General features: G+C 39.7%; 1 protein-coding gene across 2 annotated transcripts in view; it reads right to left on the minus strand.

The window, feature by feature from the left end:
* LOC104597720 (uncharacterized) overlaps nucleotides 1-21,700 on the minus strand; it is an 82,060-nt gene extending 60,360 nt beyond the window's left edge. The window contains exons 1-2 of one of the 2 annotated variants that reach the window (XM_088891238.1): nucleotides 21,359-21,700; nucleotides 11,877-12,084 (exon numbers count right to left, since the gene is read on the minus strand). In XM_088891238.1, coding sequence (XP_088747364.1) covers nucleotides 11,877-12,026 — 150 coding nt within the window. In that variant the 5' untranslated portion in view covers nucleotides 12,027-12,084; nucleotides 21,359-21,700. Of the gene's footprint in view, nucleotides 1-11,876; nucleotides 12,343-21,358 lie in introns of both variants that reach the window. The other variant, XM_010259439.3, reaches the window with a different exon arrangement.
* Between the last annotated feature and the right edge of the window lie 652 nt (nucleotides 21,701-22,352).

The raw sequence follows: 22,352 nt of genomic DNA on the forward strand, positions 1-22,352 counted from the left end.
TTTCCCCAACAAAGCTTCATTCTTTTTTTTGCAAATTGCCTAAACCAAGCCCACCATCACTTTTAGTTTTGGTAACTATATCCCACCTGACCCTATGATCCTTTTTCTCCTCTCTTGGTTCCCATAAGAAGTCTCTCATCAACTTTTCCAAAATTCCACATATTCCTTTGGGCATTTTAAACTTTTTTTTTTCTTTGAACATTGGGTGACAAAGCCACATATTCTCAAACCAAAAAGGAGATGGACCCCTTCCTCTTAGATCATCCTTGGACAAGGAAATTGGCCAATCATCAAAAGTTATTCTAGGCAAAGCCCTCAGGACCAAATCTCCCCAATGATCCTCCCAATCCACTACAAACAAAAATCTATCTAATTTGCAACAAATCGGGTTAGTCTGAAGGTTAGACCATGTGAAATTATTATGCAAGAGAGGCAACTCCTTGAGCTTAAAGAAAATTTATAAACTCATTTAATTTCCTCATGCTAGTAGTAATTCTTTGCCTCTCCTTATTTGTTTCCCTGTCTTATTACATTGAAGTCCCCTCCAATACACCATGGTCCTTCCCACAATCCCTTTATGTCTTTCAATTCTTCCAACATATCATTCCTTTCCCTGTATCCATTGGGACCATAGATATTTGTCAAAACCTAGTTTCAAAAGAACAAAAAAAGTCCGCAGCAAGTTCCAGTTTCAAAAGTCTTTGCATAGATAAAAGGAGGCTTATATGGTATTAGGCCTAATAAGCTCATCAAAAATCACAAAAGATGAGAGAAAAGGTGACTAGAAGATTTTTCTCAAAAAACTGATAAGAAGAGTTTTTGAGTGGGAGTTTTGGTTGGGAGTGGGCAATAGGGATGGGTTTCCGACGGGTGCCGATATTGGTTTGTAGGGTCTAGGTTTTGTCATAGTGTTTTTTTTATGAATGGGTTTTGCCATAGTGTTGTAGTGAGGTTTTCTCTTTTTAGCTGGGTCAAAAGTATTATTCTATGTTTGGGGTGGTTTTCTTTCTTGGGGACTGGGGCTTCTTTGCTTGGTTCTCTGGGTTTTGCTTCCTCTCTGGTGATTGCTTATCACCTTCCTTGTAATTGCTTTTTTTATTTAATATTTTTTTTATATTATCTTCAAAAAAAACATTCAAACCCATCAACCACTTGTCGGAATTTGATTGAGACTATGAATTTCCCTACCAGTTCTTCCATCCCTTGCACCACATCATACTTCTAAGGGTCACTAGTCCTCCCGAAGCTCCCCAAGACAGACATAGCCCAACTTATTCCCCTGGCCATCCAAACACTCCTAGCCCACCTACCATCAAAAGCCAATAGTTTAGATTCTTGAATAAGAACTATGTTTGGGTTCTCTTTCCTAAGCAACTCCTTTATTAGAGTTCTCTTCCACATGAACACACACTCCCTAGCCCTCGGACATTCCAACTAACAACATTCATTTCTAACCTATTCCTTTTACCCCTACCTCAATACCTATTTACTTGCTCCTTCTTCTTCTACCCTTCCTTTCACTATAGTCCCAATCACATTCCACATACAACATTAGTCTTTCAACCTCACTCAACTCTTTCTTCCTCATTTTCCCATCTTCTTTCTTTTGTAGGAAGGCTTTCAAATCATTTGGATCTTTTAATTTACCCCCATGACTTCCCACAAAATCACCAACTGAATTTTCTGTACTCTTTTCACTAAAGTCCACATCACATTCCACATCCAACCTTGTCTTTCAACCTCACTCTGTGAAGAGTCTCACTGATGTACCATATTAATATAGTCCCTTGTTGTATTGTATCTCTTATTTTATTGTTATTTTCTCTTTAGCCCTGCAAGGGCTTTTCTGTAAATATTCTCATTTCTTTAATCTATATATTGAGGCTCTTGGGGTTGGGTCGAACTATTCAGTTCACCCCAGAATTCTGTCTTCTCCTCTCTGGTACGAACTGCTTGTTTGACATGGTATCAGAGCACACTGCTCTGTAATCAGTATTTGCTTCACGCTCACTCTCTGACATCTCAAAGGCTGCTGATTTCTGGGTGCTTTGTCTGAAGATGGGGCTGTTCTGATCAACCCTAACTCTTGCTCTCTGTTCTGTGATTTCAGCAAGAGAGGTCTTTCTAGAACTCTCTTGGAAAGCTTCTGTTTGGAAAGAAACTTGATTGGTTGTGTCACCCTGGCCTGTTCTACCAACTCAGAAACTTTCTTTGAGATTGGACAAGTTTTGGAGGAGTTCTGATCTTCTCTCTAGGGCGGCAGAAGTTTTCTTCCTCCTTCCTTGGACTGGTGTATTCCCAGGTATTCTCCAAGCTTTGAACATTAAATCCTTGGCTGCTATTGCTTCAGATTAAGGGGTTTCAACAGACCTACTACATTCCTCTTCAAGCTGTCATCTGAATTGTATTGGTAGCCAATTTGAACTGCACAAAGTAATTCCCTATCTGGAAAACTCCCCACATCAGGTTGGTGAATCTCTCAGTCTTCTCAATCGACTGTCATTTATTTAGAACCCTAGTTTTCTTTGTGCTGCCCTAGGGTATCTTTACCCTTCGGTTACTTGGTAGGCATTTGTATTCAGTACTGGAGGGTATTTAATCCTCTCCTCGGTTCAACAGTCCTGGAACACTCAGGTTGGACTGTCAACACAGCACACAATCTGGTTGGTGTTGTTCCAGACAGTTTCTTGGAGGATTTTGATTCCTCTACAGAGTGACATATCTGTATTGAAGATATTCAGTCATATTTCCCTTTTTGGAGGATTTTGATTCGGGGACATACTGTTTTTATTGCACGTGGGAGTAGAAATCTGGTGGGAAGGATCCCTCTAAAACTCAAATGTTATGAGTGTAAGGGGTTTGGACATATAAATCACATTGCAAGAAGAAGAATGTCTGCACCTATTGCAAACAGCATGGTTATATCATTCCAAACTGCCCAATTTGTCCATCCAAAGGCACTATGAAGAAGAATCATCCATGGGCTTATTAGGTGTCCCGAGGGACAAATGACCGATGCCTCTACTGCCAAGGGAGAATCCTCTACTTCCATGAATAAGGAAGAGATACAACAACTTGTATCCTCTACTATCTCATCTGCCTTTTCTGCTATTGGTCTATTTGGTGAGTTCTCTAGTTATTGTTCTTCTCCCTCTCAAGTTATTCTAGTACTACAAATCATATGACTGGAGTCTACCCTAAACCACCAAACAGACCTTCTGAGGCCAACCATAAACATATTGTCATTGCTAATGGTGAGAAACTTGACATTATTGGGAGTGATGATTTGTGTCTCAAACTCCTTGTCCCTTGCCAAGACTTTCCTTGTTCCTAAACTTACTGCTAACCATATTTCAGTTGGTCAACTAGTTGATGAAGGTCACATTCTATCTTTTCCTCTGGTGGTTGTTTGATTTAGGACTAGTGCACTAGGAAGGTGAAAGGGAAGGGGCGTAGGCTGGGCCACTTGTTTGCATTGGAGTTTGAGATATCACAATCAGCACCATCATCTACTTATTTTAACTCTTCTACATCGAGTCTTGTTTTGGGTCAAAGAAACTATGTCTAGGATTTGTGGCATAAGCGTTTGGGGTCACCCAAACTATGAAAAACTTAAATATTTGTTTAAGTCTAGTTTTATTAGAACTAAAATTCCTTATATGAAATCCTTTGATACATCTTGTGTTTCTTGTTGTTTGAGTAAGAGTCGTATTTTGCCATTCACTCACAAAGTTGAACATGCCACTTCACCCTTTGAAATTATACATAGTGATGTTTGGACTTCATCTATTGTTTCTCGATTGGGATACAAGTATTTTGCACTCTTCATTGATGACTATACCAGGTACACTTGGATCTACTTTCTTAAACACAAGTAAAAAGTTTTCCTAACCTTTCGGTTGTTCATACCATGGTTTGAGTACAGTTTCAAGCAAGTGTGCAAATATTACGCTCCGACTCAAGGGAGAATACAATGACAGAGAATTTCTGGTTTATTTGAAAAATCATGGCATACAAGTCTAACGGTGTTGTCTAAACACTCCTCAACAAAATGGTGTGGAAGAATGAAAGAATGGCCACATTCTCAATGTTGTGAGGACTCTTCTACAAGAGTCACATGTGCCCCCCACCTTCTAGGTAGAGGTCGCTAGTACAGTTGTGCATTTGATTAATTGTATCCCTTCATCAGTTCTTGATAGCATATCTCCTTACCAAAAGATGTTTCGATCCCCCCAAATCTTTCCCATCTTCATGTTTTTGTATGTCTATGCTTTGTACATCTTCCCCCTCGTGAACATTAAAAGCTTTTAGCTCAATCTGTCATGTATGCTTTTGTGGGATATAGTCCTAACCACAAGGGATTTCTTTGTCATGGATGCAGAGATTCAAGCTTTGCACGAGAACGACACTTGGGACCTAGTTCCAGCACCTTCAAATGGCTCTGTTATTGGGAGCAAATGGGTCAACTCCATCAAGTTGAAATCTGATGGGTCTTTAATCAAATATAAAGCTCGGCTCGTGGCTCAGGCTATATGCAGAAGTATGGCATCAATTATGAGGAGACATTTGCCCCAATGGCCAAGATCACTATAGTCGTGTTCTCTTAGCCCTCTCTACTGCACACTCTTGGACTATCTTTCAACTAGATGTGAAAAATGTTTTTCTACATGGACACCAAAAAGATACTGTATATATGAAACCTCTACCCAGGTACTATAGTTATCACTCCCTCACCTGTTGGTTGAAGAAATCTCTCTATGGGCTAAAGCAAGCTCCTCGAGCTTGGTTTGAAAAAATCAGAGATGTTGTTGTGCAAGCCAGGTATAACCAGAGTGCTTTTGATTACTCTTTCTTTGTGCAGAAAAGACCCCAAGGTTTTATGATTCTCCTCCTATATGTGGATGACATGTTGTTGATTGGAGATCATATTGAAGGAATTCAAGAGCTCAAGTCTCTTCTTCATAGTTCCTTTCACATTAAGGGTTTAGGCCCTCTTGACTATTTTTTGGGACTTGAAGTTCAAAGGAGTTCCCGGGGATATTTCATTTGCCAACAAGCCCAACACAAGTATGCCTCTGATCTTGTCCAATTGGCCGGTCTTATCGACAATAAACGAGTAGACACTCCCTTGGAGTTGAATGTAAAATTGTCCAAGTCTGAAGGTCCCTTGCTTACTAATGCCTCCCTCTATCAGCAACTTGTGGGATCTCTCATATATCTCACCATGATTCATCCTGACATCTCACATAAAGTCCAAGTTGTCAATCAGTTTGTCTCTGCCCCTTGTCAACCCCATTTGACTATGTTACATCGGATCATTTGTTATGTTGGGGGCTCTTTATCACAGGGTCTCTTCTTCTCTTCATCTTCTTCTATACAATTGAGGGCCTATGCTGATGCAGATTGGGATGGATGCCTTGACACAGGTCGTTCCACTACCAGGTGGTGTGCCTTCATGGGTGACTCTCTAATCTCATGGAATTTTTTTTCTTGGAGAGAAAGTAAGGTATCATTGTATTAAATACGAACAAAATATACAGCAAGATAAAGTGCTAAAGGAACTAGAAAACTGATCCCTCTAAACTTGAACCCCACCCTGCTTTATAAAAAGATTATCCTGTGCAAAATGGACTAAGAACCCATACCCCTAACCAGCCTATCACCAGACAACCAAGAAAACATCTTTCCCACAATTTTTTGAAAAATAGAGTCAGCAGAACTTGCCTTATTTTTGAAAACCCGACTGTTTCTTTCTTGCCACAGACACCTAAAAACCACTGCTGGGGTTAAATTCCAAACTAATCTTCCTCTTTTACTCAAGCCCTCCACTCTCCAACCTTTTACAAAACCCTGTACTGAACCTGGGCAGCAACTTTTCACTTCAAATAATTGTGAGATTCTGTTCCAGATCTCTGAAGAAAATTTGCAGTGAAGTAATAGATGATTCACTGTTTCCAGATGTCCTTCGCACAGGACACAGCTATTTGAGTCCAGCAGAGCACCTTTCCGAGAGAGGTTATCCCTTGTAAGTATTTCTGTTGAGGTAAGTTGTCCATACAAAAAATAAAATCTTTAAAGGCACGTTTTTACTCCAAATGATGTGTGTTTGAACGGAAAGTCCTTCTGAACTGTCCACCATCATGTAAAAAGATTTGACTGTAAACTTTCCAGTCTTCTCCCACCTCCAGATTCTACTATCAACCCTTGTTGCCTCCACTTGAGTGCTGTAAAGGAATTGCAGAAGTTCCATCCACTCCTCCACTTCCCAATCATTTAGATTCCTCCTCAATTGTGGGATCCAAACCACATTATCATCTTCGATTTGCAAACTTTCAACAACCTTAGCTTCCTTGTTTGCTGCAACTTCAAACAAAACAGAGAACCTCTCATTCAAAGGTCTCTCCCCACACCAAACATCCTTCCAGAATTTGACCCTCTCCCCATTTCCTACTTTGAATTTCACACCTTTACAAACCAATGGTAAGATTTCTCAATACCTTTCCAAACCGAGTATCCATAGGAGTGATTTGAAGTTCCTGGATCCCATCCCATTTTTCTAACACCATACTTGGCTTACACCACCCTTTTCCACAGCTCTCCTTGACTTTCCCCAAATCTCCAAAACCACTTCCCCAGCAGAGCAGTATTGATACTTTTCACCCTTCTAACCCCCAGAACCCCTACAGCTTTGGGCTGGCATACCTTGTTCCAGTTCACCAAGTGGTATTTCTGCACTTTCCAGCCTCTCCAGAGGAAATCCCTCATCTTCTTTTCGATGGTAGCATCCATTCCTGCCGGGATTGGGTATAAGGAAAGCAGATAATTTGGGAGGGAGGATAAAACACTTTTCACCAGGGTAACCTTGCCTCCATAAGAAAGATACTTGGTTTTCCAGGATGCTAGCTTCTTTTCAAGTCTTCCAATAATTGGCTCCCAGATTCTTTTCGAATTACATTTAGCACCTAGGGGCATGCCCAGATATTTTAGAGACAACTTTCCCACCTTGCATCCCCACAAGTCTGCCCAACTGGCCAGCTCTCCAACAGCCACTAACTCACTTTTGTTTAAGTTAACTTTCATGCCCGAGACTACTTCAAACCATTTTAGCACTGACCTCACAAAATAGAGTTGCTCTTGTGATGCATCACAGAAGATCAAGGTGTCATCAGCATACTGCAGTAAATTAACCTCCACCTTCTCGTTACCTACTGTAAAGCCTTCTAGGAAACCCCCCAAACCAGCCCTCTTCACCGATCTGCTTAAAACTTCCATCACGCAAATAAACAGGGAAGGGGATAGTGGGTCCCCTTGCCTGATTCCTTTCGAACTTTTGAAGTTTCCAGAAGCTTTCCCATTTACTAGAACTGAGAAGGAAGGAGTACCCACACAAACCTTCATCCAATTTCTCCATTTAGGTCCAAAGTTCATTCTTCTAAGCACATAGTCCAGGAAGCTCCGGTTCACATGATCATATGCTTTCTCCAGATCTACTTTGCATATCAGCCTACCCCTTCCACTTCTCATCCTTGAGTCGATCAGCTCATTTGCCACTAAAACCCCATCTACCATCAGCATTCCTTCTACAAAAGCTCCCTGGCACTCCAAAATGATGTGCCCCATGACTAGCTTCATCCTTTTTGCTAGCACCTTTGCAAGGATTTTATACATGCTTTCTATTATTAGACTAATAGGCATGTAGTCTTTAATATCCTCAGCCCCTTTCTTCTTTGGGACCAAAGTGATAAAAGTAGAGTTTAGACTCCTTTCTAAGATTGCTGATGTATGGAATTGGGTCATTCCTCTCCTACACCCATCCCTCCGTATGCAGACAACACTAGTGCTATTAAGATTGCCTCTAATCCTGTCTTTCATGAAAGGACGAAGCATATTGAGGTGGACTGCCACTTTATCCACGACCTGTTTCTTGTGAACTCTATCTCTCTCACTCATGTTGCCTCCAATATGCAAGTTGCAGACATCTTCACAAAGGCCATGACGAGATCCAGACACTTATTCCTTATAAGTAGACTGATGCCCATGCCTTTGCATCAGTTTGAGGGGGAGTGTGAAGAGTCTCACTGATGTACCACATTAATATAGTCCCTGTTGTATTGCATCTCTTATTTTATTGTTATTTTCTCTTTAGCAATGCAAGGCCTTTTCTGTAAATATTCTTATTTCTTTAATCTATATATTGAGGCTCTTGGGATTGGGCCAAACTATTCAGTTCTTCACCCCAGAATTCTGTCTTCTCCTCTCTGGTACGAACTGCTTGTTTGACACACTCAATTTTTTCTTCCTCATCTTCCCATCTTCCTTCTTTTGTAGGAAAGATTTCAAATCATTTGGATCTTTTAATTTACACCCAAGCTTTACCACAAAATCACCAACTGAATTTTCTGTACTCTTTCCACATCCATTCCCTATCTCTTCCCTCACTTCTATAGATCTAGAACCTGAATTCACCTTAGTAACCACATGATCAGTAAGACTCTCAACCTCCAACTCACTCTTCTTCATGTCCTCCAAAAACTTCTCAATTAGTTCCCAAATTTCTCCTCCCTTACTCCTTAGAAATAGACCCAGAAACTCTTCCTCTCCAATCCTTCTCAGAACAAGGAGCTCGCGGCTTTTGGACAAACTGGGGAGCTAAAGTAAACGCTGCAGACATAGCACACAGGTCAGTACCCAAATCCAAATTCACAACTATAGCACCATACCTGGAGGGGGTGTAGGGGAAGACTTTGTAGCCTTCCCCAAATCAGAAGAAGGGGGTTCACTAGCTTTTCCGAGTTGGGTCTGTTGTGGCAAGTTCCCTATAGAAGAGGCACACTGTGCTGGACTTCCGTTATTCAGCATCTTACTCCCTTCTGGATTTTCCTTGTTAGGCTTCTGATGGCTCACCATTACCTCTTTATGAACACCCTGCGAGAGGTCTCTATAGGGCAATGATTCTTGTGTCTGGCTTTTGGTTTACCTCCTCAACAACCAAAACATCCTCCACCTCCTTCAAATCTCTTCCAACTATCACCTGACTCCAATCAGGGGTTGTTTCCAACACCTTTGTCTCTTCAAAGAAAAGTTCAGATATATTAAGATCCTCTTCCACCTCTACTGTACCTTCATTTTCACACATGCTGCCAATCAATGAATCTGTGTCTAACTCCAAATCATCTCCGTTGGACATGTCATAATCCAACCATCCTCCATCCACTGTATCTTTCTCCTCTGATCTCTCCCTACTATATCTTGGATTAGGCCGATCTTCTGTTGATCTACCAATGCCTTTTTCCACATTTGTTTCTATTGGACTCCACTGCATTGACTGTTTTGACCCAGGCCTGGCATCAATCTTCACTGTAGCAGCTAAGGGGCAAGATGATAGATCAAAGTTATCGTCCTCCCTCGAGTTCTTTGACCTACAAGGGCCACAACTCCCCATGACTATTTAGAGAGTCATATGAGCCAATTAAATTGACCCAACTTGGTTTAGAACCACACCCTTTCCCGGTCTGGCCCATAATCAGTTCAGACAGGGCCAGAATCTTTTCCTTCATTAGTCTTTCTGGACCCCACCTAGGATCAGACTGGGCTCCACCTTTCACCACATCAACATAAGAGGATGGCCCCACTCTTTTTCGAGGTTTTAAAATTTATTAGAAAAACTTCCCTTTTTTGTGATAACCATTTCACAGACTACATCATTTGACTGTTCCACTTCCCTGATAATTTTGTCTTTTCCAATCCCCCCTACTCCCTCTCTCCTTTCGCCACATGGGAATCATCTTGCCAAATCATCATCACCATCAACCTTTGAGTTGCCCTTCCAGATAGGCACTTCATCTTCCGTAGCAAGCCAAACTTTCCTCCACCAACCTTCAACCAGCAGATCACAGTAGCATGGTATAACATTCCAGCTTCCTCCAACCATCTCGAAATACAAATCATCAAAGATAATCTTCCAGAGTGCCTTCAAGAGCTGTTACTACCTTTTCAATAAATCCTTCCTTCCAAAGATAGAAACGCAATCCCACCATCTTCACTAATATACTCGAAGCAGCAATTTCCTTTTCATTGCAACTCATTTTCCAGCATTCAAACAAAACCAATCCTACCTCAGTTTGCACAGCTGAAACTTCCACCACTTCATCACCAATGTCGAAGACCGCTCTGTTATCACCGAAAGGTAGAATAACCACTGCATTCTTGATCTAAAGCCGTTTCATCACCACATCCAGAACTGATTTCTAGGCATTGATTTTCCCACTTGCAGTAATTACATACCTCTTCTCACAATCTTCTCTTTCAACCTCTATCGCCATTTTTGGTCCCTGTGAGAACTTGCAATAATCACCAACCATGGACCTTTCGTTGACCATCGCTTGAAGAAGAGTCATCCATATCACAGCCCGGGTTCTCCTCCACCCCCTTAGACTGAGCAACATCAGCATCCTCTTCAATCAATTGATCCTCCATATTTCTTTCTTCAGAATGAATCAGGTACTGCTGTATCTTCTCATTGACTAGCTTCCAGCCACAGCATCCCTTCCCTTCTGGCAGACAAACCATTTGCTTTTTACCTCCTTTAAAGAACGCTGTAACTGTTACAAACCATCCCTTTACACCTCAGAACCACTTCATATTTCCTGCTTGTAACACTCAACGAGCTTTTCCAACCATGCATTCTAACAGAGAAGATTGCCCCATCAACAAAACCCTTCAACCACTGTGCAGCTTCTCCAACCAGTAGTATGGTAGTTTTCCTCTTCTCCCTAATTTTCAAAGTACATTGGCCCTGGTTTCTGCACTCTTTGAAAATCATCCTCTTAGCTTCAACCTGTAACTCCCTTTTCCATTTCATTGCAGCTGTGAACTTTTCTCTCCCTTCCATTTTGTTCCCAACAAAACAAGGTCTACCAAACGTCCATCTTCAAATTGGGCCCGAGGACTTACCCCCCCTCCCTTTCAGCACCAGTTATCTCTATAACGTTCCTTACAGGCCTGTTTTTTTTCTGGTTTCCTATATCATCCCTTTCTGAGATCACTGAAGGTGAAGACAGACCCCTATTAAGGTCTACCAAACATCCATCTTCAATCTTCAAACTGGGTCCAAGGACTTACCCCCCCCCCCCCTTCAAGCCCATGCATGTGATACATTAAGTGGTCACATCACATGATACAGTTTGACCCACTGAAACAACCCGGTTATCTTGCACCAGTTCAAGAAACCTCTCATCTCTGGGATCAAATGTTCTGAGCTCAATTATAAGATCATAATCTTTTGTCTTACATGCTATCTACCAGCCATTACATGGAATGCTTGGCACACTGTTTATAAATTATTCTTTTATTAAATTAATACAGTTCAAGTGTTACTTTTTTTTGGTAGAAAGTTCAAGTATTACTCAAAACAAATGGCATAAGGTGTCCATCTTGTCATGGCAAGGCTAGGTGGGTGCCCTCTAAACTAAGTTAGTACAATCCATTGCTATATTTTGAAGCATCCACATAAAGCAACCCTCAAGAAATGCTTATCACCTAAGTGATCCCTTGACAACTATGAAGAAAACAATAGAAAAGGCAACAGGCTCAGTTGAACCATACAACAAATGAATACTCCTTCAATCCCAAACAGCGATCTATATCTATTACAGTACAATTTAGATTAGCTAATTGGACAAAGAAAAATGGTTTCTATACAAAGCTGAAAGAAAGCGCAATATGTCTATATTTTCTAGTGAGTAAGGGAACAAAATACAAAATGGCACTTTTGAAGAAGTACAAAGTTGGCTACCACACATATGTTGCAGAATAAGCAATTGAAACAGTGCATCAGAGAATAAGCTTAAAATGGAATATCAGGACATAAGGATTACCTCATTATCAGCCTCTGCAGCAAAACGAAGTAACTGTGAATTACGTGTAGAAGTTGTCGCCTCCTCATCTTCAAAGTCTTTAACAGATTTAACAATCTGAATCTTTTTATGAATATCTAGAGGACGAGGCCTGAATGACAACCTACTCATGTCCACTCATCTCCCAGTGAAGCAAATATTTCTCATGGGTCATGGCATACCCATTACACTTTCAACAAGGAACAGTATGAAGAAACAATATTCAATATTACTCAAATGTAACAAAACTCGGCATTAACAAGCAATCTTCCAGTTGCAGATTAAACATCTATTCAGAGCAACAGAAAGAGCATAATTGACGATTGAAAACATCCTTTTGTGTTGGACCAACACAGCATTGCGAACTAATGGTTTATGCACTCAACTTGCCCCTAATAGGCTCAACTCAGGAAGTGTTAAAATTGGGAAGTTACAATCAGGGACCCATCTGCCCGGAAAAAAACAAAAAAAAAAGAATGTTAACAAATAGCAGAATATAACTGTACATAATTAAATAACCAACCAAAAATAAACAAGTTTAAAAAAACTGACAACAGAAGAAAGGGAAAAGACAGTTTTACACACATCCTTGTGGCAATATGAACTTGGGAGAGAGTGGAATTAAATGCATAAACAAAACCCCTATCCATCAATTGTACTTTTTTTTCAATAAATAACAGAAATCAATTCATTAGTCAGAAGCAAACACCAGCTGCTCAAAACAAATGGGCAGCAAGACCGCTTCCAAACAAAAGCCTAAGAAGTAAAAAAGAGAAAAAGAGAGAGACTTGTTACACATTACACTGGACCGAATGGGCCCTAATATTTCTTTTATGTTTAAGTAATGCTGTATCTGTTTTATGTGTTAATGGGCCTTTTCTAAATGGACCTGTAAACCTCTTTTTAAGTTCTTTTAAGTTAGTGCTTTTCTGGCCGCCCAATTAAAGGGCAGACTTGTAATTAGCATGATTGATTAAGTTTAATAAAAGATTAGTGAAGGGAGAGAGAGAACCATCGAACTCTCTTCTTCTTCTCAATCTTCTTCTTCTATTCTGCTGTAACCTTTCTTTCTCTCTCATTTTTTTCTTATTTCTTTTATCAGTTTTATAACAGATTTGAAGGACAGACTCACATCTTGGTATCAGAGCATTGGTATCAGAGCTAGATGCCTCCTTTTTGCATCTCATGTTCCTATTAAATTTTGGGGGATGCTATCCTTACTGTCACTTTTTTATTAAACTTATGCCTTCATGGGTTCTGGGTTTCAAGACCCCGTTTAGCCTTCTCTTTCCAAATGAGGATCTCTTTTCTCTTCCACTCTGAGTTTTTTGGTGCACCTGGTATGTTCATGTTCATAATCATCAGAGACACAAATTTGAGCCTAAGGCACATAAGTGCATTTTTCTAGGATATGCCTCCACACAGAAGGGATATGCTGTTTTGATCCGATTCATGACACCCGCTTTGTCTCTAGGGATGTCACTTTTGCTGAGTCTATTCCTTTCTTTGGTATTCCTCCAGAGGGGGAGCATTCTGAGGATCATTTGCTATGTTTCCAGTTATTCCTCTTCTACTTCCTTTTGAGTCTTTTGTTGAGTCATCTTCTTCTGTTGCCTCTCCTTCCACTATGTCTACCTCACATGTTCCTGCTCCCCCTCCTCCCCCAGCTCATCCTCCTATATTTTCCTCACATCCTGTTCTCCAAAGGTGGTACCAAAGACAAAGATTTTGGCATGGGCAAGTTGTTTCCACTCCTTCATCAAAGCCTCTTGCACCTCCCATCACTACTGAGGTAACAAGTCAACCTTCTTCTAACCCATCTACTACCTTACTGGACCTTGACCATCCTATTGCCCTTTGCAAAGGCAAGTGGAAGTGTACAACACATTATATCTCTAAACATTTGTCCTACAGCCTTCAATCCCCTACCTATTATTCTTTTCTTGCCTTTGTTTCTACCCATGTGATTCCTAGGTCTGTACCAGAAGCCTTGTCCAAACCTGAATGGAGGGATGCTATGATGACTGAGCTAGATGCTTTGCATAAGAACCATACTGGGATATTGTGGACTTGCCTGAAGGGAAGGAACCAATGGGTTTTAAATGGGTATTCACTATCAAATATCATTCTAATGGCACTATTGAGAGGCTTAAGTCTCGATTGGTTGCTAAGGGTTACACTCAGATGTATGGTATTGATTACTTTGAGACTTTTGCTCCTGTGGCTAAAATAATTTCAGTTCGAGTTTTGTTGTCTCTAGCTGCTACTTTTGATTGGCCCCTTCACCAGTTTGATGTTAAAAATGCCTTCCTAAATGGAGACCTACATGAAGAGCTCCATATGCCTTTACCTCTAGGGGTGTATGGAAAGGAAATGCAAGGGAAGGTGTGTAAATTGAAGAAGTCTCTTTATGGTCTCAAACAGTCCCCTAGAGCCTAGTTTGAGAGATTCAGAGCTGCCCTTGTTTCTTTTGGTTATACACAGACTCAATCTGACCATACTTTGTTTGTAAAGAGAAGTAACTCTTTGGTGACTCTTCTAATTGTTTATGTTGATGACATTATAGTTACAGGTAATGACACTCAGGAAGTGATTAAGCTCAAAAGATTTCTTAACACTGAATTTGAGATCAAAGATTTGGGGGATCTCAGATACTTTTTGGGAATTGAAGTTGCTAGATTTAAGGATGGTATCTTCATTTCTCAACGCAAGTATGTTCTTGATCTCCTTGCAAAGACTGGTAAACTTGGTGCTAAACCGGCTTCTACCCCTATAGACCTAAACCATAAGTTTTCTGCTACTAATAGTGAATTATTGAATGATAGGGAAGTGTTTCAGAGACTGCTCGAGAAGTTGTTATATCTCTACATGACTTGACCAGATATTTCATATGTAGTAAGTGTTATTAGTTAGTTTATGCATTCTCCTAGAGATACACATTTAGCAGTTGCAAAAAGAGTTTTGTGTTACTTGAAAGGTACTCCAGGGAAAGGTATTCTGCTTGTCGAGCATGGACACATGAATCTAGAGACATACACTGATGTTGACTGAGCCAGATGTATTGATTATAGGAGATCTACCTCAAGATGTTGTGCCTTGATGCCAAGGAACATTGTCTCATGAAGAAGTAAGAAACAGTTTGTAGTTGCCAGATCCTCAGCTAAAGCAAAGTACAGGGCAACGACACATGGAGTGTCAGAATTATTGTGGTTAAGATCACTTTTGGGAGAGTTGGGTATTGACCATGAAAAACCAATGATGCTCTACTATGACAACCAGGCATCTATTAACATTGCACATAATCCTGTTTAGCATGATAAAACTAAGCACATAGAGGTTGATAGACATTTCATAAGGGAGAAAGTTGCTTTAGGGGAAGTCTGCTTGCCATTTATTGCTTCAAAAGAGTAGTTGGTTGATGTTTTCACCAAAGGTATTCCAAAAGGAAAGCTGACACACTATATATGCTTAGCTTGAGGGGGAGTGCAGAGAGATTAGACCAAATGGGCCCTAATATTTCTTTTATGTTTAAGTAATGTTTTTTTTATCAATAATTTATGTTTAAGTAATGTTATATCTGTTTTATGTGTTCATGGGCCTATTAACCTCTTTTTAAGTTCTTTTAAGTTACTGCTTTGCTGGCCGCCCACTTAAAGGGCAAACTTGTAATTAGCATGATTAATTAAGTTTAATAAAAGATTAGTGAAGGGAAGGAGAGAGAGAGAGAGAACCATCGAACTCTCTTAATCTTTCTCTTCTTCTCCTTCTTCTTCTCCTTCTTCTTCTTCTATTCTGCTGTAACCTTTCTCTCTCTCTCTCATTTTTTCTTATTTCTTTTATCAATTTTATATCAGATTTGAAGGACAGACTCACATCTAACCCCATTCAAGAGAGTCTCTTCCAATCCCAGCTCTTGCTAAAGAATCTGCCAACATGTTAACACTTCTAGGATTCCCAGTTGAATTAGTTGTTCAAATTTGAACCTAGCAAGCCAAACTCACCATAGGCCTGAACTACCACAAATCTGATTCTGAAATCTCATCCAACCTATAACCTGTTTAGCATTCATCCTCCACTTCCACAATTCTCAAACCCTGCATCATTGTTAGTTTTAGGCCATGAATTAGGGCCATCAATTCTGCCTTTTAGGAATTCCCAAAACCAGTGGGACCCAAAAAACTTAGGATTGCATTGCTCCAATGGTCCCTAACATCTCCCCCCCCCCTCTAGACATCCCTGGATTACCCAAATAGCACCCATCAAATTTTAGTTTACACCTCCCTGCCACTGGTGGAGACCAATATTATCACCCTTTGGGGATCACTAATCTGAAACCCAGTAACAGCATGTGAAGCAGCAGATATTACAACCTCTGCAAGTAAACATCAGAGCTTAGCAATTTCAGAAGCACTGCAAACAGCTAAGAATTGGAAAAAAATAATCACTGTTCTATGATACGCAAGCTGTTATTTTGGCTCTAAAATTTGCTGGTTAAAGTATTTCATGGCAATCTAGCTAGATGAAATTAAGAAATGTTGTGTAGATATTGGGCCTGTAGACTTCTTACATGTTCCTAGAAATTTTAATGCTCCAGTCCATAAATTAATCTAACTGCCGCCTATGAGGCTTAGCTATTCATCTCAGGCAAACCAGAAGAACAATGTGAATCTCCTTTTTCTTCTATTGGATGGATTCATTATCCGTGTGGGCATTTTCTGTAGGCTCTCTGTTTATTTATTTATTTTTGATAAGTAAATTTTTAACTTCTTCCTGTATTTAGAACAAAAGCAAAACCAAATTGTGGTTTTAAAAGACAGATGAAGTAAATTATTAACTTGGGAGAGCAGCTGTCTAAAAGAAATTCAGAAACCATGCATAGCACTATATTATGTTTTAAAATTTGCTGCATCATTGTTCTCTGAATTTTGGGTTTTGTTTTGGAGTCAATGAAGATCCATGCAAAGATAATGGGAATCAAATGTCAATTTTAGACCAACGTTCCTTTCAAATATTATGAACTTGGGAAGCCAGGGTACAAAATTTCTTCATCCTAATCACAGAATATTGTATCCAACATGTTAGATATGTGAATAGAAAAGAAAAGAAAATGTTGGAGAAAACTATCAAAATTCTGATATGAGCAGAATATCTATATCTGACCGGGCCTAGGTTCAATTTGGTCTCAGAATGCAAGACTCGGAGGGATTATAAAGCTACTTTCCTGTATGTGACAAACTGACAATTTAGATGCAATATAGGAAACTTCCAAAGAGCGAATGCATTCCTCGAAAATTCCAAAAGATATTATAGACTGTTATTGGAAAAATGTGTTTTTAAATGACAAAAATATGTTTTTACAACGTTTTGCATCAAAAGATTCAAGAAATCTCTTTATTCGTGTAAAAAATATATAGATGCCTAAAAGTTAATTCTTCATCATGTGTCCATTTGGAAGTCATTGGTCTATTTATGTTGTAAAACATTTGGAAGTCATTGTTCGCCAATGTTACCATTTACCAACATCAGTTACTATAGTTTTAGACCTTTGGATTCTATAAGCTCATGTGTCATGTTAATCTGTATAGACTATGGAAAAATGTCCTCCTTACATGGCTTTCTTTGTTCAAAATTGGAACTTCATAAGGTTTAGAGATCTCATCAATATTAATGTGCTACATGATTAGTTTCTATTATATATCTCCATAGTCCACACTAATCGAAACAGAATCACATATCTCCATTAGAGTTGAGTTAACACAGTTCTTACATATTCTTTGTTTCAATTTTTCCTCAAGTTGACTTATGAAAGTTATTCTGGTATTCTTTCCCTCCCAGGATGATTGTCATAATGGAGCAGAGAGAAGCTTTAAGAAGTTCAAGAGACAAGATAGAAAATGATGAAGTTGAAGATGCAGAAGTTGCAGGAAGTTCAATCTTGTCTGAACAGATAAAGCATGACATTCCATGCCGGGCCGTTGAAGAAATCAATCAACAGGACTGCCTAGTAAACTGGATGAGCATGGATGAAACCCAGCTTCTGAACTTTGAAAAATATAAAGATGGTGACTGTGGTGCAGATTATGAAGATACTGATGACAGTGATGATGAAGATAACGAGTGCTGCGATGAGGATGATATTGATATTGATGTTAAGTACAGGCAGAATGATGGCATTTCACAAGTTGCAGACACAGTGAAAAGAAATGCCCATGAAGGCATTGATGGGGAAAAAGATATATCATGCTCAGGAAATCCAGCTGGTGGTCAGAGTGAACCAAAGGAACCAAATGCAAGTGAAGACATAAATGGATATCAAAACAAAGGCCTGTTAGTAACTGATTCACAAATTATTAACAACAAGAAAGAACATAAAAGGCATTACAAAAAAGAAAACAGAAAGATTGGAGGAGACAGAGTGTTCTAGTGATTTGAACAAACACCTCACGTGTGGATTGAAAAATTTGATGCTGTGGTTACAGATGCAGGTCAGTTACATGACATTGAGCACATTCCAATTAGTTAACAATTTGCTTAGAATGTTATTCTTTATTCTTTTTTGTTTTCATGATGGACTCCATGAATGTTACAATCACCTAAGAAATTATCAACCAAAATGTCATAATGTCATCTCCCTTCAAAAATGGGTGTGAGTATTGCTATTATCATCCAATATTAACAATATTGGCCAACCAAATAGCATGACAATATCTAGTCACAGTGGATATTATGCTCTACTTCAGTTTTTCCCTTGGTTTTTCTTTAATAGCCATCTATGAGATTAACTTATTTCTCTGTTTTCTGTACCTATTTACCTATTTGACTGATTCCCTGAATGCTATATATTACTTTTATAAATATATAGCTGGAATTAGTTTTTCTTTGGAACAGCCTTTTCAAAACTCGAAATATGGAGTGACTTATTGGACCGGATTGGACTGGTCCAATCCAATCCACTGTCCTATTGGACTGTTCAACCTGGACCAAATTGGACTAGTCCAATCCAATCCATTGACTTATTGGACTGTTCAATATGTTCAACCTGAACCGGATTGGACTGGTCCAATCCAATCCACTGTCCTATTGACTGTTCAACATGGACCGGATTGGACTGGTCCAATCCAATCCACTGTCCTATTGACTGTTCAACCTGGACCGGATTGGATTGGTCCAATCCAATCCACTGTCCTATTGGACTTTCCAACTTGGACCAAATTGGACTAGTCCAATCCAATCCATTGACTTATTGAACTGTTCAACCTGGACCGGATTGGACTGGTCCAATCCAATCCACTGTCCTATTGGACTGTTCAACCTGGACCGGATTGGACAGGTCCAATCCAATCCATTGACTTATTGGACTGTTCAATATGTTCAACCTGGACCAGATTGGACTGGTCCAATCCAATCCACTATCCTATTGGACTTTCCAACCTGGACCAAATTGGACTACTCCAATCCATTCCATTGACTTATTGGACTGTTCAATATGTTCAACCTGGACCGGATTGGACTGGTCCAATCCAATCCACTGTCCTATTTGACTGTTCAACCTGGACCAAATTGGACTAGTCCAATCCAATCCATTGGCTTATTGGACTGTTCAATATGTTCAACCTGGACCGGATTCGACTGGTCCAATCCAATCCACTGTCCTTTTGGATTATTCAATATGTTCGACCTGGATCGGATTGGACTGGTCCAATCCAATGTGATGAATTACCGTATGACCCAGGAATCTAGGCCTCCTTTTCAAATCAATGCTTTGATTGAAGAAGCCGGTCCCCTTAAGGTGAATATAATCTTTTTTCTTAATAATGTTCTTAATTTGGCTAAGTATATCTTCAAATCTGGATCAAGTTTTAACAATTCATCATTTAGGCTGAGGTATTGATCAACAAGGTGAATAATTATCAATTATCTTTTTTCTTAACAATGTTCTTAATTTGGCTAAGTATATCTAATCTGTCTAAGTATAAAGTTTTAACACTTCTAATCTGTGTTGAGGAGACTCGGGGTGTTGGAGGATAAGGTAGACATGCTTCAAGCAAAGCCAATTGAAATGCCTTACAAAAAAGAAGAGCTGTTAAATGCTGCTGTTTGCCGTGTTGATGCATTGGAAGCAGAGCTTATTGCCACAAAGGTATCACATCCAAATTTAGTGCTATAATTACAGTGCCTCTGCAATGTTAGGGTGTCATTGGTGGGGCTTTCTAATGATTTTGGAGCACTTAATTTCTGCCAATAACTTGTTTCTGCAGTTCTCATCTTTTAGGAGTGCATGCATATGATTCTTCTTTGATGAATGATAAACTTTGTATTAAAATGAAGGAGAGGTTCTAAACTTATAATGTAGGGGTTGGTAGGTAGAAGGCAAGGTCAATAGGTAGCCTTGCTTCAAATCCAACAAGGTATGTTCTGAATCTAGTGGAAAATCCAGAGAATAGGTACTGGTTTTTTCTAGTAGCAGAGAACTACTAGAAAATAACAAGAAAAGAAGAGATCATGTGTTTCTCTAACACTGATTTTCAAGAGAACAAAGAAGTAGACCAAATTTCTAAGGAAGAAAAAAGCTTAAATTTAATTCATTCCTTGTCTTCTTTGAACCGAATTACATATATTTATAGAACTCTTCTTGACTGAAAGAGAAACCCAGAAATTCAAGATTAGAAGCTCTTCAAAACAGTAGTTGATTTAAACTAATAATTTCCTATTCTACTAAGTGCAGACCTTCTAAAAAAATAGGACACAGAAAATAACAGTTGGTTTGAAAACACAAAAATAGAAACCATAAATTTAGAAACTGCTGTCAGCTTCCAAATCTAGGTGCACCCATTGATTTCTCCTTCTACTCACATGTTTTGACAACTTTGAGATGCCTAAATTTCTCCAGAAATTTATTTGTTGTATCTTCTATTGTGAAGGCACTGAACTACTTCAGGTTCCTCCAATGAGAGTATAAATATGTGGAAGATACAACCAAAACAAAGCCTACTAGTTACTCTGAAACACAGAAGCCCTCTAGAAGATATTGAGCTCTTCTTTCTTTTCTTATTTTTTCTCTCTCTATTTGATCTATTTTTTTCTCTCCAAATCTTTTCTGTTTTTTTTTTAACTTTTGTTTCTCATATAAATTATTAGTAAGAAATTCTGCATATCCATGTAGAAAAAAAAAAGACCCTATGAGAGCAATTTAAGGTGGCTGGCAAGTTTCCACTATGAAAGATAAGCAATCTTTTCATATTTGTGAGTCACATTATAGTCTTATATAACACAACAGATCAATAACTATTTCTTATTTTATCTCAGAAAATTTGGGGGGACTCAAGTGCAGAGTTCCTGAACCCAAAACCAAAAACAGATCAATAACTATTTCTTATATTATAGTCTTACTCTTGAAGTTCCTGAACCCAAAACCAAAAACAATACAAAATTAAACTGTTTGGAATGACAGAGAGACGAAATACCTGAACGAGCAAGGAGTCTACCGCTGGATAAAGAGAGAGAGAGATGAGATAGATAACCACAGCAGAGACTGGGGAGTGCCGTCGGTCGCCGGATAACACTAGAACGATGGAATGATGGTCACCATCGCTATTCGCTAGAGAGAGAGACGAGAGAAAACAACTGGAGAGAAACCACCGCCGGAAGTACTGTCGGAGTTCGAGGAATAACACCGCCGGAGAGAAACCTTCTTCTTCGTTCAATTGCCGGAGGGAGCGGTGAGGCGTAGAGCTAGGTCTTCGAAGAAAATTTTGGAGAAAACTTCAAACGAATGAACGGACATTTTGATTCAGCGGCTTTGTCCAAATTCGGTCCGCATTATAGATGGACCACTTAAATTTGGACTGGTCCGAGTCCATACGATTATTTAGACCGTCCGGTCCGTCCATAATCCCTTCGGATTGGACGGGGTCCAACCCGAAACCGGTCCATTGACACCCCCGTTAGGGACCATTGGAGCAATGCAATCCTAAGTTCCCTAATTCATGGCCTAAAACTAACAATGATGCAGGGTTTGAGAATTGTGGAAGTGGAGGATGAATGCTAAGCAGGTTATAGGTTGTGATGAAGGGCATTTTGGTCACCCCACACAATTATAGACACGTGGACATTGTCAGCGGCACAACATCCAACTCAGCAAGACAACTCAACAAATCGGCACGTGGCAATCTACATCAGGTACGAGGCCGAGCTGAGGCGAGCTCGGCCCGCCAACAACAACAGCTCGCCCCGAAACCATTCCACACATTGCGCCTGCACGAACACCGTTACCACAACTATAGGAACAGTTCGCTAAACCGTATGCCACAAGACCCGTAAGCGACTTGTAAACCGTCGCGTGAATCTAGCAACTAACTGTCTAGCACAACCACAAGCTGCGGAAACAGCTCCGCAGCAGAGTCAAAGAGGGTGCCTGATGACACCTGAACCCCATATAGCTATAAGAGGACCCAGGAT

The sequence above is a fragment of the Nelumbo nucifera genome, chromosome 7 (assembly GCF_055504915.1).
Source record: "Nelumbo nucifera cultivar China Antique chromosome 7, China Antique-T2T, whole genome shotgun sequence".
Classification (NCBI taxonomy): domain Eukaryota; kingdom Viridiplantae; phylum Streptophyta; class Magnoliopsida; order Proteales; family Nelumbonaceae; genus Nelumbo; species Nelumbo nucifera.